A 16,497-nucleotide genomic window follows, 5' to 3' on the forward strand; every position below is an offset into this window, starting at 1 on the left:
TTTTTAATTAGTTACCAACAGTTAAGAATTAGGTAAATTTCACATAAAAATCTGATTTTCTGGCTTCTCTTAAAAGTCAGATCTTAACAACACTGGGCCTGCATTCCAATCAGCTGAGCCTAGTAATAGCTGCCACCTTTGGAAAGAATATATACTCTCTAATTCAGCAGAGTATCCCCTCTACTCCTTATTGCTTATGTTCTTTCTTATACTTTCTAAGCCTTGACTCAGTAGGCATTAGAATTTGTGATCCTCCTGTTTCTCTGTAGTTTCTGGGAATTAATAGGTACATATACTTTTGAAAACATTTCATGGTTTACCTCAGATTACAGTAAATGTAAAAACTCATTATGTATATATGTACATAAGTAATGTGTGTTATGATTAATCTAGAAATAAATACACACAGTATTAATCTATTGTATACTTAATTAAAAGTGAAAGGTTAACATTAATTTGCATAGCATTTCATTCAGAAAATAAAAATAAAATGTATGTTATTTTCAATGCCTGAATTCAATTTCATTCATATACAATAAAAAACACTTACTTTCAATATCCCAAATCTAAAACTCAAAACTCAATCCATTTAAAGTCTTTTAGTTAAAAAAATTCATTAATGAAATTTAATGGGTTTCAGTCTCTTCAGCATTGAAGTCACAGTCTAACAAAAAAGTTTGACACTTAAGGAGGCACATCCACAGCTTCAGGTCACTAGGGTATTATTTAGTGTGCATGATATTTAAGAGTAATATTTAAAACTAGAGGCACGGTGTACGGATTCGTGCACTGGTGGGGGGCATGGCCTTAGGGGATCGGCCCACTGTGGGAGCTCCGCTCATCCCAGTCAGCGGAGCGTCTGCTCCCTCTGTGGGAGCGCACTGACCACTAGTGGGCAGCTCCTGCGTTGAGAGTCTACCCCCTGGGTGTCAGTGCACATCATAACAACTGGTTGATTGGTCGTTCTGGTCATTCTGCCTTTCAGTCACTGGGTTTGGATGATAGATAGATTAGATAGATAGATAGATAGATAGATAGATAGATAGATAGATAGATAGATAGATGATAGATAGATAGAATATATCCCAGATATTAGAAACACTGCCATAACAATTTTCATTTTCCATGTTGAAAACTCAGGATAAATCACTTAGAGTGGTCCCAATCTCCCCTACAGACTAGAAGGAAGGGGAAAAGTCAGTAAAGTGTGATTTAACCTGAGATGGTTGTTTGGAAGAGAAGAGGGAGCACTATTGCAGGCAATAGCAAAACCTACTTTAATATCATGGGTTGCTCTCCTTCTCTTTTGCCTCTCTGAGTAACTGCCAGTTTTTCCCCATTACAACCTAAAAGGTATAAAGCCTGAAGCAACATGGTATCTCTGATTGCAATTTAACTAAAATTGTCATAGACATTTTAGGAAGTTTCAAGTATGAATCTTCTTAGATTTCCAAATACTTAAAGAATGTATTTTCAGAAGAACAAAAATTTTAGAACTACTGACATGCCTACAAAATATATCTATGTCTAATGCTTAGAACTCCAAAATATTATAATTGTGGGTTTTTCCCCCAAAATTGTTGCTGTAGCACACTTAATAACCTTTGCTGCCCTGCAAAAGTGAATGTACCTTCCTAAGCATTCAGAGTCATGGGGCAAGGTAGATGAATTACTTTCCTATTATTTTACATAGGTGTCAATGTTTTTATGTCAGAGACCCTCACTCAAACCCCATCAATTTTACAGCCTTTCTCTAACTTCTTCAATTACCAGGGAAGTTGCTTCTTGTGGCTGGAAGTCATCTCTCCACTGCATGTTTCTGATATCTACTCCCAGTTAACAAATATGAATGGTCACAAACTAACTCTAGTGAAATCATGGGGACCCCAATTAACTAGAACCCTCAAATGTGCAGACTAACTCTAATTAGCTATTTTGATTTCTTATTTTATTATTAACTAATGGTTAAGCAAAATTCAATGTTTGCTGCTGAAATTTTTAAATGGCTCTGCTTTCCTACCTTAGTAAGTATAGTACAGGTAACAAAATTATTGAAGCTGGGCTGAATCTGTACAGGTTCCAGGACATTCCCAGGAAGTTGATTTTTAAAAAATAAATACATAAATACCTGTTAACAGCTTGTTTTCTTGTCATTTGCCTCTTCCTTCTAAAAGGAGAGTGTAGCAAAAAATAAATAAATAAAACTGGTTAATTGAGAATTCTGGTTAGTTAGCTTCCAATTAATCAAGCCTTTATTATATTTTACAAAAAAAATCTTCTTAAAATCTGCAGAAATTTTAGATAAGTTACACACAATGAAACAGCAGCAGGGAAGAGCACAAAGAAGGTAGGAAAGCCTTAATTGCTATTAGATAGTATTTTAAATAGATGGATAATGTTATTAAACTTTTGGTCTAATCCCCATTGAGTAAAGAATAATGTGAAATGTGATGTGGTTTAGGGCTTTTCCATATATGAAGGCAAGGAAATAAAGTTATAGATTTCTGTTGAAGAAAATGGCCTCGGGTCATAACAATTCCAAAAAGGCTTCAGCAATATTGTGTCTTTTCCCTTTCTCTCAAGAGCTTTCTTCCCATCCCATCGGGTATTCCAATACTTTTTATAGAAAAATCCCCTTCCAATTTTTTCACGTTTTTTATTTTGCCAACAGGATGATGAAAATAAGCCAATATAAATGTTATGCCTTAATTTCCCAAACATGGAGCCATTAATCACTCAGTACACTCTATACTTATTTCTGTAGAAACATGTAACTATCTTACATCTTCCCCCAAAGGGTTACACATACACATGTGCACACACACTATCACTCACTCACAAACATACAATCATACACACATCAAAACAAAATAAGTTAAGCACATACAAAAAAAATCAATAAAAAATGATTAGATTAATTAATAATATAACCATTCTTTCCAGTATTATGATTCCCAGCATTCCCATGACCTTTAATGAAGAACAATAAAATCTAAAATTCCATGCTAAAAATAAAAAAAACACTATAAGGACTGTAACTTGGGCCCTTTTGAGCCTTAGTGCACTTATTAATACAGAAACAGGAACCTCTCTATAACATCCAGTACAAATATATATGGGTTGTTCATCACTCCTTTAGAATCTTTTCTTGTAATAGCCTTTTTGTTAAAAGTTTCCCTTCATGTATTTTTTGTTTGTTTGTTTTTGAAAGGCAACTGCTTTCCTGCTTAAAGGTCAGTAGAAGATCCTATCTAATAAAGAGGGAATATGCTAATTGACCATCACAAAGATGGCAGCACCCACAGCCAATAAGAAGGGAATATGCTAATTGACTGCCACACCCTCAAAGGTGGCAGTGCTCACAGCCACAAGATGGCGGTGCCCAGTCCCCTCAGCCACTCCGGGGCAGCAGGTGCACGGCATGGCTGGACCCACCCCCAGGCCTGCCTCCTGAGTCCCCCAATCCCCTCAGTTCCCCAGCCACCTAGGGCCAGCCCGAGGTGCAGGCAAGCCTCAGATGGTGGCTGCCCAGCCACCCAGGGCTGCCCAAGGCTCTGGTAACCAGGGCTGTTTGAGGCTTGTGCTGCCAGCAGTAGCAGCAGCAGAGGTGTGATGAGGGCATCACCTTTCCCTGATCACCGGGTTACCTGCCTCTAGTTTCTAAATAAACCACAAATGCAAGCATATAGGGCTGCTGGGGAAAGAAAGTAGGAGTGAAAGAAAGTGAGCCTTTACTTCACCTACTTTGGTATTCTGTCACTTGACTGACAGAACAATTTGATTTTGCTTTATAGTTCACTCACCCACCCTGATTTGAAATGACACTTTCTTAAAGTAGAATATACTCATACATACCAAGTCAATGTTTATCCATACATTCCCTTTCCCCCATTTTTTTTTATTTTTTATTTGTCTTTATTGTTGAAAGTATAACATACCAAGTCAATGTCTGTCCATACTTTCTTAAACCAATGGACTATACATCACCAGACTTTTTTTTCCCTTTTACCATCGATCCCAATGTTTTTTCTTATAAGACTTTCTAAACTCACCAGAACATTTTTGGTTGTCACCATATGTACATAATTATACTAAGTTCAAACAAATAAAACCATTTAAATCTTCTAAGGTCTTCATAGACTCAGATTATTTAAGTTTAGGACTTCAAAATTACAAAGTATTGAAACATTCTTGCTAGTAGTATCCAATAAATATGTGTCCATGAGCTAACTATTATTTAATTAAGGATTTAAAACTTTCTCAGGAGTTTACCTTGACTTTTGAAAAAAAATTTATCAAATGTAAGATGTATTTTATAGTACTATTTATAACTGTAACTCTAGAACTTCAGGGGCTACATGTTAAATACACATACTTTATTTTTTATATTCAAAATATAATATGACTTCTACACTTCTGAATTTGTTCCTTCTGTGATGTCAACTAACTTATTTTAGATTTCTTTACACTTTGCCAAATAATCAATATTTTGGTAATTTTTACTGGACAAGCAGATGCTGCAATTATTATCAGCTCAGTATAGAGCAGCTTTCATTTGAATTTCCTCGAGTTGGCCTAGAATGTTTCATATCCCCTAAAATTCCTCTTTGTCTCCTGAAGTTACATTTTGCTACCTCTTCCCACTTCTAAGTATGGGTATGAAATTAAAGTGATGAACATAGGAACTAAAATTTAATTTTGTGGCTGAAATATACCTATTTCTACATTCTTACAAAGTGATTCACAAAAGGGGTTACATATATTCAAGAACAGTGGGTCAAATACTATTCTCAAAATACCATGACAACCAATAGATCTATTACCAACAGAAGCCCTACAACAAATTGTGGTAAGTAGTTAGGGTCTCTACTCAGCTCGCCAGTTCTAATAATCATTGCTGCACTACATTAAGACACTGGTTATCCTTATAATAAGGATACTTTCCTCCAACATACAGGGTATACCTGGAAGGTAATTCTGCTCTGGCTGAGACCCAAGGACTCAGCCAGAGCAGGCTATATTTTAATTTTTCAAGATCATTTTTATCCTGTACCACTTATAAAAGAATTTTCATACTTAGATTTTTCTAAGTTGTAATGTGTTAATGCAAACCCACAAAGTTAATGGCAATGGTTGTTGCCCAGCATGCTTTTCTCTGATTGGAGGAAATTCAGCAGAAGAATCAGAGATATGGAATTTTTACATTTGAAACCTAAACTTAGACCATAAAATCACATTTAATAATAGAGAAATAGCATACAGATCACATGCCAAGAGAAAACAAAATATCACAGAGTAAGGAGTCCAGTTAAGAACTCACAGACTCATTGGATTTAAGTATTTTAGTCATTTTGAAGATAAATTAAAAATTCACTATCAAATATCACATAGTAATTCATACCTCTGAACTGAAGGTTACTAGAATGCTACTTTTATTAATTCTTCATGCAGGGGAATTTACTTAAAACAGAGCATTTCAAAGATACAGTCAACCTTTGAAATGGATTTCAAACTGTACTCTAAAGAACTTGAAGTGCTGATGGGTGGTAGAAGGAAAGACAAGAAGGAGCCACTCTTTTTCATCCCTTTAATTAGTGAAGCTGTCTTTTTCCTATGTGATGTATTGTCAGAACTGCTCTAGTTTACAACCCACCACCACCATTTATCAGATGAGAAAAGTAGCCCCTTATATGTTCAAATGTTTGGCCAAGTTTAGTGTTCAGAAGTCTCCTTACACCTAATTTATGCTGCTGCCCCTGAATTTGCCACCCTGCTTTCTCTACTGCATATTAGGGACCACTTTTTGAACCACCCCCAAAGATTATAATATTTGCTTTATCCTCATGGAAACAATAAGGTCAATAGGCATGCTACACATTTAGAAAGTAGAAGAGACAAGACAAGATCCATGGCTACCTTGGTCTCTAGGCCATTGCTCTTTTTACATAACACTGTTTTCATTTATTTCATTTTTATTAATATACATTTGATAAAATAGTATATTAGTTTCAGGTGTACAACATAGTAATTCAACATTTAAATGCTTGTGATGTGATCTTTTAAGACAGATGCTACAAACTGGCAAATAAGACCTGCCAAATATAATGTGGTCTGCCCAGAACTTTGAAAATCTGGTCCCACATATTTACTGACTCAGCACAACTAGAGGAAGTAGAGGAGCAATGTTTACCCATAGACAGTATATATGTACACTCTTATGTTCCCTACAGATCCCATAATTTACTCTGATCTTATGCCTGACCCTCTAAATGAATTTATGTTATCTCCTTGGGTCTAGTAGGAATTTGAGTTTCATGACCATTATTTTAAAGTTTATGGGTATAATTTACTGAAATATTAGTCAATTTACCCAAAGAAACTTAAGCTAAAAGTGCTAGACTGTTTACATGAAAGGTCATATGCACTTTCTTTAATAAGAAAGACAAGCCTTTGACCCTTGAAGTAGATGCCACTTTACTATATATATATATATATATATATTTTACATAGAGAAAAGCATCTAAAGAAAATTGTGTTAGATGAAAATAGATTCAATACAAAATGAATTCTGATTACACTCAGAGAAACATTGTTATTCAATCAGTGTAGTAGCAATAAATTTAAGATACCAAAAGATTGAGCCCTAGCTGATTTGGCTCAGTAGCTAGAGTGTTGGCCTGCGGACTGAAGGTCCTGGGTTTGATTCCAGTCAAGGGCACATGCCCAAGTTGCAGGATCGATCCCCAGTAAGGGGCATGCAGGAGGAAGCCAATCAATCATTCTCTCATCATTGATGTTTCTATCTATCTCTCTTTCTCTCTGAAGTCAATAAAAATATATTTTATTTTTAATGCTATTTTCATTACACCTCTTATGTCTCTTTTTCTTTATTGATTAAGGTATTACATATGTCTCCTTATCCCCCCACCGCCCCCTCCCCCACCACTCATACCCTCACCCCCCTGTTGTCTGTGTCTATTGGTTAGGCTTATATGCATGCATACAAGTCCTTTGATGGATCTCTCCCTTACCCTCACCCTCCCCTACCTTCCCTCTGAGGTTTGACGGTCTGATCAATGCTTCTCTGTCTCTGGATCTGTTTTTGTTCATCAGTTTATGTTGTTCATTATATTTTTAAAAAAGTCAAAAAATTATAAAATGTTTCCTATGCTTTGATAGATGAAAAAATTGTCAAGTGATTGCACACCTTAAATATATATAACTGTTATTTGTTAATTATACCACCATAATGGTGGAAAAGATGTTTCTTATGCTTTGAAATTAGAGTCAACTGTTAACCTGACATATACTACCATATTTCAGGAACTGCTAAGTTGGGCTTTAGATGTTTCTTACTTAGACTATTCTTTTTAATCGTGTAATTTGTGTCTGTGATCCAATACAATAAACGAAGTGTTCATTTTGGGAACAAATATTTAATAAATATATAACACATAAGTCAAACAATGTCCTGCCCTCCCCCAACTTTGCATGTAAAGGATAAATGGCCACTAAACAGGTGTTAGTAAAACTGGGTTTAGGTTATCTTTGGAGGATTTATTAAATCATGCTAACTGTGGCATTTCCACTGTTGGAGCTTTTAGGGAGCTTTCCCTACTCTTTGCTAATAAGTTTATTCATTTTATATGTCACCTCTTGCTCCACAGCATCTGTTAGGAATCCTGGAATTTCTTAGATAAGCTCAGTATGTCAAAAGGGAATGAAAATATATTTCATTATAAAACTATAAAAATAAAGGCCAGAATATTTTAGGTCTATTTAAGTTTTCAGAGGGCATCCAAACAAACTATTAATCACTTGAGTCTTCAAAAACATGATCTTTGGGTTCAAGGCTCAAACAATTAAAACTATCATTTTCTTTCTTTTGGAAATTTATTTTTCTTAGAATTATTTGGGAATAACAAAAACTTTGGTTACATTAAATATTTGTTTCTTCTGAAAGGCATTTGTGCATAAGCTTGATTATTTAAAAGGTCAGGAATATTTAAAGTCAGAGTCCAGAGAGAAATGTAAAGGAAAATTGAAAATAGCATGGGGTGATAATAAAGATAAATAAGTCTATGGCAATTTTTACACTTGTTTTTAAAAGAGGGGCTTCAGTATACATGTATATATTTAACATAGGCTGTCAATATAACTTAAAGAATGCAAGACTCTATGCCAATTATCTCTGACAGATGATCCTTTATACAAAGAGTACTTTGTCAGTCCAGTCTGAGGAACCTCAGTGGTTCAATGGTATTTCTCATATGTCCTATAATAACAAAAATATCTCAGAGATAGGATTATGGTTCACAGCATCAAATGTATTTTTCTAGGCAATGATAATAAAAAATTAGAATAATTTGTTCTCACAATACAACAATAATTATTTCAGTATGTACAATATGAATATAAGTTTCAACAAGGATGAGGACAATTAAATAGTCATATTATCAATCTATCCCAAATATTTTTTCAATAATATCCTTCTATATATTCAAACTCACTAAATAACAGACACATAAGTAAACTCTGATTATTAAATAACCTACATGAAATCATTTATATTATTTAAAGCTTTAAACATTAAAATCTCACAAAACCTTCATAAAAGTTAAATCACTTAATGCTGTGGGAATCTATGGCCACAATATTTCTGTTGGGAATGTGTCTCTAACAGTTCTTAGGTTTGGCCAAAGACACATGAGTTACCCTTGGAATCTCATCCTTTGATCTCTATGGGGGTTGGGGGTCTAGCCAGCCTTTTATAAGGGAATTTTTAAAACACTTATTACACACCTTATATTTCAAGTCTTCCCATTGATGATCATGTCTTGCTGATATATGCTCAGTATGACTCACAGAAACCACTAAGAAAATGTGCCAGATCAAATGAGTCATTTATGGTAGATATACATTAAAGCCCTTGAGGCAATGGGCACAATTGCTGCTTTATCAGCTTTTAGTTACCTTTGGGTTTGATATCACACTCAAATGCTAGGAAATTGGCCTACTCCCTAAATAGTATGCTGCTTATGAAGAGAACTAGTGGCAGCGTCCAATTCTGAATGGTTAATTAAAACAGTGTTTCCTTCATAACATTTAAAACAATGTGTGGATATTTTATCTATTTACTTGTTTTAGATCTATCTCTCCTCCAAAAATGCAATCTCTGTGAAATAATAGGTTTAGGTTTCTTGTTCATTGTTTCACTCCAAAACAGAGATGGCATGGAGTGGGTGCTCAGTGAATATCTGTCAGATAAACTGACCATTAAATATGTGAAAGTACACTTTACTCGTTCATATGCATCACTATTCAGTCTTCAAGTTCATTTACATATAACATGTTTTAAGAACCTGTTTCTACTATGCAGCACTGTTTTCCATCATTGATGGTGGCGCTTAGTTTATATAAGGACAGCCATGGTGTTTTAGAATCTGAGTAAACTTTCACTGAGTAGCTAAAGTTGATTAGAAACATTATAAGGCCAAACTTAGTTGATAGCAGCAAATAAACTGAATTTCTGATGTATATAAAAATGTAGTTCCATTATAAAATTATTCATGTAGAGAAAGAATATTCTAAAATTTATTTTAATTATACCTTCCCTTTTTCTAACATTGGTTTAGTGAAGTCGGATGAGTAACACAGATCTGTAAGCACAACTCAGCTAAGCTGTTTCTAAGAAAATGAGTTCATTTGGCAATTGATCATTCTGGTAATCCTATCTGGTTTAGTCTAGCTACAGATGAAGACAATTAAGCAAGGTCAGAGCAAAGGAATCCTGGGTTGGACACACTCTCAATGTATTAATAAGAGGCAGGAGTGAGAACGAAGAGGATTATTTATTTGAAAGTCTGTTAAATCCATATGTTCATCCCTTGAGTTAATCCCTGACAAGAACTACTCTATTATTATAAATAACATAAAATAAAATAAAATAAAATAAAATAAAGTAAAATAAAATAAAATAGCATGTTTTTTATTGATTAAGATACCAGAGGCAGATACTTAAAATTACAAATGATTACTTTTTGAAACACTACATATAATTCATTTACATGTCCAAAATCTCATGTTAAATGATAACACCTTACTGTTACAGTTTTACACTGAACGGCATTTTTCTTTGTTAACTAATAAAGTACAAATATTTTGTCTACAAAAGTGGGTTTGAAACACTGTACCACTTTTATAGAGAGAGAGACTGGAACTAAAACATTTTTAATCTGCTTCAGTGTTCTTCTACTTCTTGTTGTTTATAATATTTATCTATCCAAATATGACTAAATACCCATTTTCCTTGATGGTTTTTTTTTCCGTGATCATCTTGCCACTTTTATGACATGTAAAAAAACAACTTCTTTAAGAGTTAAAGGAAGCTCTTCAGACATCCTATCTAATAAAAGAGTAATATGCAAATCATCACTCTGCTACACTCACAAGCCACGCCCACCAGCCATGCCCCAGCCATGCCCAACAGCCAATCAGAAAGCGAATATGCAAATACACCCAATCAAGATGGCTGCAGCCTTGGTTGGAACTGGGCGATTGGAGCCGAAGATCAGAGGGGAATATGGGAGCCAGCTGGGGTCCCCCACAGGTGATCAGAGCCAGCTGGGGTCGCTGCAGGCCATCGGAGCCAGCTGGGGTCCCCTGCAGGCAATCGGAGCCAGATGGGGGGTCCCTGCCCATAACCTGAGCCTTGGCCAGAGGCTTGAAGCCTTGGCTGGGGCAGAGCGGGGCGATCAGAGCCAGCTGAAGGTCCCTACCCAGAGCCCAAGCCTCGGCCAGAGGCTTGCAGCCTTGGCCGCTGGAGCAGAGCCTGGCAATTGGAGCCAGCTGGGGATCCCTGCCCAGAGCCCAAGCCTCGGCCAGAGGCTTGCGGCCTTGGTCGTGGATGGAGCCGGGTGATAGAGCCAGCTGGGGGTCCCTGCTCAGGGCCCGAGCCTCAAACAGAGGCTTGAGGCCTTGGCCAGGGGCAGAGCCTGGCGATCAAGCCAGCTGGGGGTCCCCTGCCAAGGGCTGGAGGCTTTAGGCCTTGGCAGGGGCGGAGCCGGAGATTGGAGGAGATAGGTGTGAACTACAGAGGAAACACCTTTTCTGACCACTCATTGGCTAAGCTCCCTGTATGCCACTGGTAATATTCTTAGTAACTTGGGTATAAGAATCCAAAAATGTGATCTAGGGCTTTTCCACCACACTCCTGGGGAAAAAAATGAAGGTCCACTGCTGGACGGCTAAGAAATGTCATATCCTGCCCTACACGGTTTGGCTCAGTGGATAATGCCTAGGTTTGCCAACTGTAGAGTCCAGGTTAGATTCTGATCAAGGGCATGTACCTAAGTTGCAGGCTCCTCCCTGGCTAGGGCCCAGGTCAGGGCTCATGCAGGAGGCAACCAATCAAAGTATTCCTCTCACTTTGATGTTTCTCTCTGTCTTTCCCTTTCTCTTTCACATTCTCCAAAAGTCAATGGAAACATATACTCAGATGAGGATAAAAAAAAAAAAGAAAGAAAGAAATGTCATATTCTATGAAAGACACATCTTGAAAATGCCTAAAGAAAGTTGTCATTTTTTTCTTGGTGAAGGGACTGGAGTCGATGTTGATGAAAACACCTTGGTGGCTGCGATGACTGGCAGTGGCTCCAGCAGCGGGGTGATGGGGCTGGTGCCTTTCCCTGATCAGCCTGGTTGTCTCTCACAAAGGGAGGCCAGACTGCGGCTTTGTCTCTCATAAAGGGAGGCCAGACTGGGAGCCCTCAGGGAGCGGGCTTAAGCCGTCAGTAGGACATCCCCTGAGGGCTTCCAGTATGTGAGAGGGGGCAGGCTGGGCTGAGGAGACCCCCCCAAGTGCACGAATTTCGTGCACCAGGCCCCTAGTCTATCCTACCTTATAATAGAGTAATATGCAAATTGACCGTACCTTCGCTACACCCACAAGCCATGCCCACCAGCCACGCCCACCAGCCAATCTGAGCGAGTATGCAAATAAATCCAATCAAGATGGCTACAGCCAGAGAGAGCAAGGTTTCCCAGGCAACAGAGGAAGCCAAGCTTTCCAGCTGCCCTTGCCTGGCCTAAGCCTCCACTCAAGCTACAAAGTTTCAATTATAGAAGGTAAACAAATCGAAACAGAAATGGCGGCAGCCACGGAGCTGGAATGAGCAGGTCAGGGTTGTCCCCGGCAACAGAGGAAGCAAAGCTTCTGCAGCCCTGGCTGGCCTAGGCCTCCACTCCAGGCTACAAAGTTTCAATTATAGAAGGTGAATTAACCCCAACAGAAATGGCTGCCGGCCACGGATCAAGCAGGAGGCTTGGCTCCGCTCCAGGATACAAAGTTTAAATTGTAGAAAGTAAATAAATTCTAGATACCAGGGCCTCTGCTTGGGTTGCCAGGGGGCGTGGCTGGCCTGCAAACCACCACAGGCCCCTTGCTCAGGCCGCCCCATGCCCCAAGGGAACCTCCACCCTGATCCGGGACACCCTTCAGGGCAAACTAGCTGGCCCCCACCCGTGCACCAGGCCTCTATCCTAGCTAATAAAAGAGTAATATGCAGATTGTCCAACACTCCAACACACAATATGGCTGCCCCCATGTGGTCAAAGATCCTGCCCCCATGTGGACACAAGATGGCTGGCACAAGATGGCCAGCAGGGGAGGGCAGTTGGGAGGCACCAGACCTGCAAGGGAGGGCAGTTGGGGGTGATCAAGCCAGCAGGGGAGGGCAGTTAGGGGTGACTAGGCCAGCAGAGGAGGGAAGTTGGGGGAAAACAGGCTGGCAGGGGAGCAGTTAGGCATCAATCAGGCTGGCAGGGGAGTGGTTAGGGGGTGATCAGGCTGGCAGGCAGAAGCGGTTTGGGGCAATCAGGAAGATAGGCAGGTGAGCAGTTGGGAGCCAGCAGTCCTGGGTTGTGAGAGGGATGTCCGACTGCCTGTTAAACAGGCAGTCGGACATCCCTCGAGGGGTCCCAGATTGGAGAGGGTGCAGGCTGGACTGAGGGACACCCCCCTTCCGTGCACGAATTTCGTGCACCGGGCCTCTAGTCTTACCTTATAATAGACAAATATGCAAATTGACTGCACCTTCGCTACGCCCAAGCAACGCCCACCAACCACGCCCACCCGGAAACCGTTGCAGGGACGTTGGGGTGTGGTGGAGCCACGCCCACCAACCAAGCCTCGGGCGGCTTTCCCGGCCTTGGGCACCAGCGGGGAGCCTGTACCGATCGCAGGAAACCACTGGGGGTCGGCTCCTGCGATCCGTAGCAGGGACGCTTGGTGTGGCCGAGCCCAAGGCTGGAAAAGCCGCCTGAGGCTTTCCAGGCCTTGGGCACCAGCGGGGAGCCTGCACGGATTGCAGGAAACCACTGGGGGTCGGCTCCTGGGATCGGTAGCAGGGACGCTGGGTGCGGCCGAGCCAAGGCTGGAAAAGCCGCCTGAGGCTTTCCCGGCCTTGGGCACCAGCAGGGAGCCTGCACGGATCGCAGGAAACCACTGGTGGTCGGCTCCTGCGATCCTTAGCAGGGATGTTGGGTGTGGCCGAGCCCAAGGCCACCGCCCGGGGCCAAGCCCCGACCCTGAAAGAAGGCAGAAGGCGGTGGCCACAGCCAAGGCCTGGGTTCCCAGTGCCGGCAGAAAACTGGTGCAGGCAGCTAGGTGAATGAAGGTCTATTGCACGAATCTTCGTGCAAACGGGCTACTAGTATATATATAAAAGGCTAAGCGACCATCTGACTGGCTGGTAGGTATGACGTGCACTGACCACCAGGGAGCAAACACTCAACGCAGGAGCTGCCGAGCTAAGGTGACATGGCAGCAGTGGTTGTCAGTCCTTGGGTGACACACACTGGAACCAGAGAGGAGGGAGCCTGATTTCACCTTCAGTCCTGAATTATATTGTTGCTGGGGCACTGTCAAACCTGAATCTGGTTTACTATACACTTGCATTTGCATTCTACACCCTGTATGACAAAAACTTTGCAGAGTGCCCTCTCGCACTCCAGGACCCTTTGGGGGATGTTGGCGAGCCTGTTTCAGCCCTAACCTTGAAAGCCAGGTGAGGGACCCCACCTGCTGGAGGGACCCCACTCACTCCCCAGACACCCTTTGAACTGTGGCACCACCCCAGGTGCTGTAGGATGGGGAGGGACAGCAGGAGATTGACTCTAGGGCGTGTCCAGCCTGTCTTTTCCAGTCCTGCCCCACCGGCCACTTTCTAATTAACTTCCTTTCAATGTGCATGAATCTGTGCACCAGGCTACTAGTATTATATAACTGATATTAGTAGTTTGTATACTGATCCTATAGAGACCACATTTTTCTCCTCATTCTACCATAACTGCGTATTAATTCAACATGTATTCTACAAATGCTTACTGATCTTCAACTATGTACAAAAGGTTCTTTGCTATGAACAATGGAGAATACAAAGATCTTCAGGCATGGCCCCTGATATCAGAATATTACTATCTATAAAATGAAAAATAGTATTGTTGCACATTGTTACATTGTAAGGCTTTGAGTGATAAACTCCACATGATTTCCTGGCATCATGGTGGCACTCAAAAATATCTGATAAATGAATGTTGAATGCATGAGTAATATAAATGAACTGTTATAAGAATTTAGATGAAAGTATCACTTTTACCTAGAGTGAACAGTGAAGTCATTATGAAAGAGATGAAATTTAAGTCTTGAAGGATAGATAGGTTTTGAAGAACAAAGACAGAAAGAGAACAAGAATGATTGAGATACTCACAGGATGGACAGAATGAATTGCTACCAGAAAGTTTGTAGGTAGGACCAGGTAGGAAATTACTGCAATATCCTCAGCATAATATCACCAGATTGATAGAGATGAGGATCAAAAGGAAGGAACATGTACAACACAAAGTATAAAGTTAGCATTAGTATAAATTAAAGCTTAAATTAACATGGAAACAAAGTATAGAATGGAGCAAAGGAGAACTCTGGCCTTACGACTTTGTCCATGAAACATTATTTTCCAAGTTTCATAAAACTAATTTATAAATGAATTTTCAAACAGTAACCTCTTCAGAAAACAAAACAAAACAAAAACACCTGAATAAGGCATAAGGGGACTTGGGTATTAGTCCCGAACTACACAACTAATTAGCTGTGTGACCATAAGCAAATGTCTTCCCCTCTCTAGATCCCAGTATACTCATTTGTAAAACAAGGATTGGATAAACTGACCTCTCTAATCAATGGTATCTCAAATATCGTATGGTTCTCTGGTTCCTAAATTGCCAACTACATAGCAAAAATACAGGTAGATTAAATTCCTTTTGATAAATGAGTGGTTAGTGCAGCTTAGTTGCCATTCCTGAGACATACTCTTTTTCCGTTGATTTATAAATACTTATTGCAATGTCTGTCAGTGGTATTCAGCTAAGGGGCATATCCTTCCTGTTTCAGAAAAGGACTCACTGAAAATTCTTCAGACATTTTACTTCACAGAAAAAATAGTAGGGCATTATTCTGTTTGCATGCTACAGAATGATAGATTTGGAGTGTAGATGATTATTACAGCAAGTTTCACTTCCATTGACATTTATACATCTCTTTTACAACAATCTCTATTATAATAAAAACAAATTTGACTTTATCTATCTAGTATATGTATATCAAAGTGAGTTTATTTCCAATTAAATCTTCTTTAACTGTGCTCTTTAAATGTTACAGAAATTCAGGATTCTATCCTGTCTTCACAGCTCATACTTTGTAGTCCTAAGGTCAATCTAATTCTCCCTTTCAAATGCCACATTCTTTTTTTAAAATATAGTAACTGGAACTAAACATAATATTCTAAGTGGGTTTATAGAAATGTTGTGGTCTCATCATATAGCCAGTAGATTTTTAGATCTTTTTTATAACATGTATGCAGGTAAAAATAAGCTGTCATTTGTCAAGAAAGTCACTGTTACTTTCATTTCTCTTCTGTGCAGTTAGCTTTATTTTAGGCTTCCTGATTGGAATATTCCTATAAATAGAGAGAATGAATTACATAGTGTGCCTAACAGTTGCACAGAGAAAAACATGTTACTCCTGACTGATGTGTAACAGCCACTTCATCCTCCATAGATAAAACTGAAAGAACATGAGTGTCCATTATTTTATCATTTAACATGCAAACATGGTAGATAATGCTGGCCTCATAAAATGTATTTAAAAGTGTTTCTTCCTCTTCAATTTTTTGGAAGTGTTTGAGAAAAATTGGTATTAAAATTCACCAGTGAAGCCTTCTGGTCCTGGACCTTTATTTTTTGGGGAGGTTTGTTATTACTGATTCAATCTCCTTACTAGTAATCACTCTACCCAGAATTCCTATTTCTTCATGAATCAGTCTTGGAAGATTGTATATTTCTAGTAATTAAACAACTAGAAGCAAGAACCATAACTAATGGGTATCTCTTTGAAGTGTCTAGCAAAAGACCAGGTACAAAAAAGCAGTTATCTACAAAATG

At 39.4% G+C, this 16,497-nt stretch overlaps 1 protein-coding gene across 1 annotated transcript in view; it reads right to left on the reverse strand.

Annotated features, from left to right (window-relative positions):
• The window catches only part of DACH2 (dachshund family transcription factor 2), a gene marked incomplete at both ends in the record, with an annotated part of 865,383 nt that overhangs the window by 635,176 nt on the left and 213,710 nt on the right, over window positions 1–16,497 (reverse strand). The window contains one exon of the mRNA XM_079765880.1: window positions 2,129–2,167. Within this exon, the coding sequence (XP_079622006.1) occupies window positions 2,129–2,167 (39 nt within the window). The remainder of the gene's footprint in view (window positions 1–2,128; window positions 2,168–16,497) is intronic.

The sequence above is a fragment of the Cnephaeus nilssonii genome (assembly GCF_951640355.1).
Source record: "Cnephaeus nilssonii genome assembly, chromosome: X".
Lineage (NCBI taxonomy): Eukaryota > Metazoa > Chordata > Mammalia > Chiroptera > Vespertilionidae > Cnephaeus > Cnephaeus nilssonii.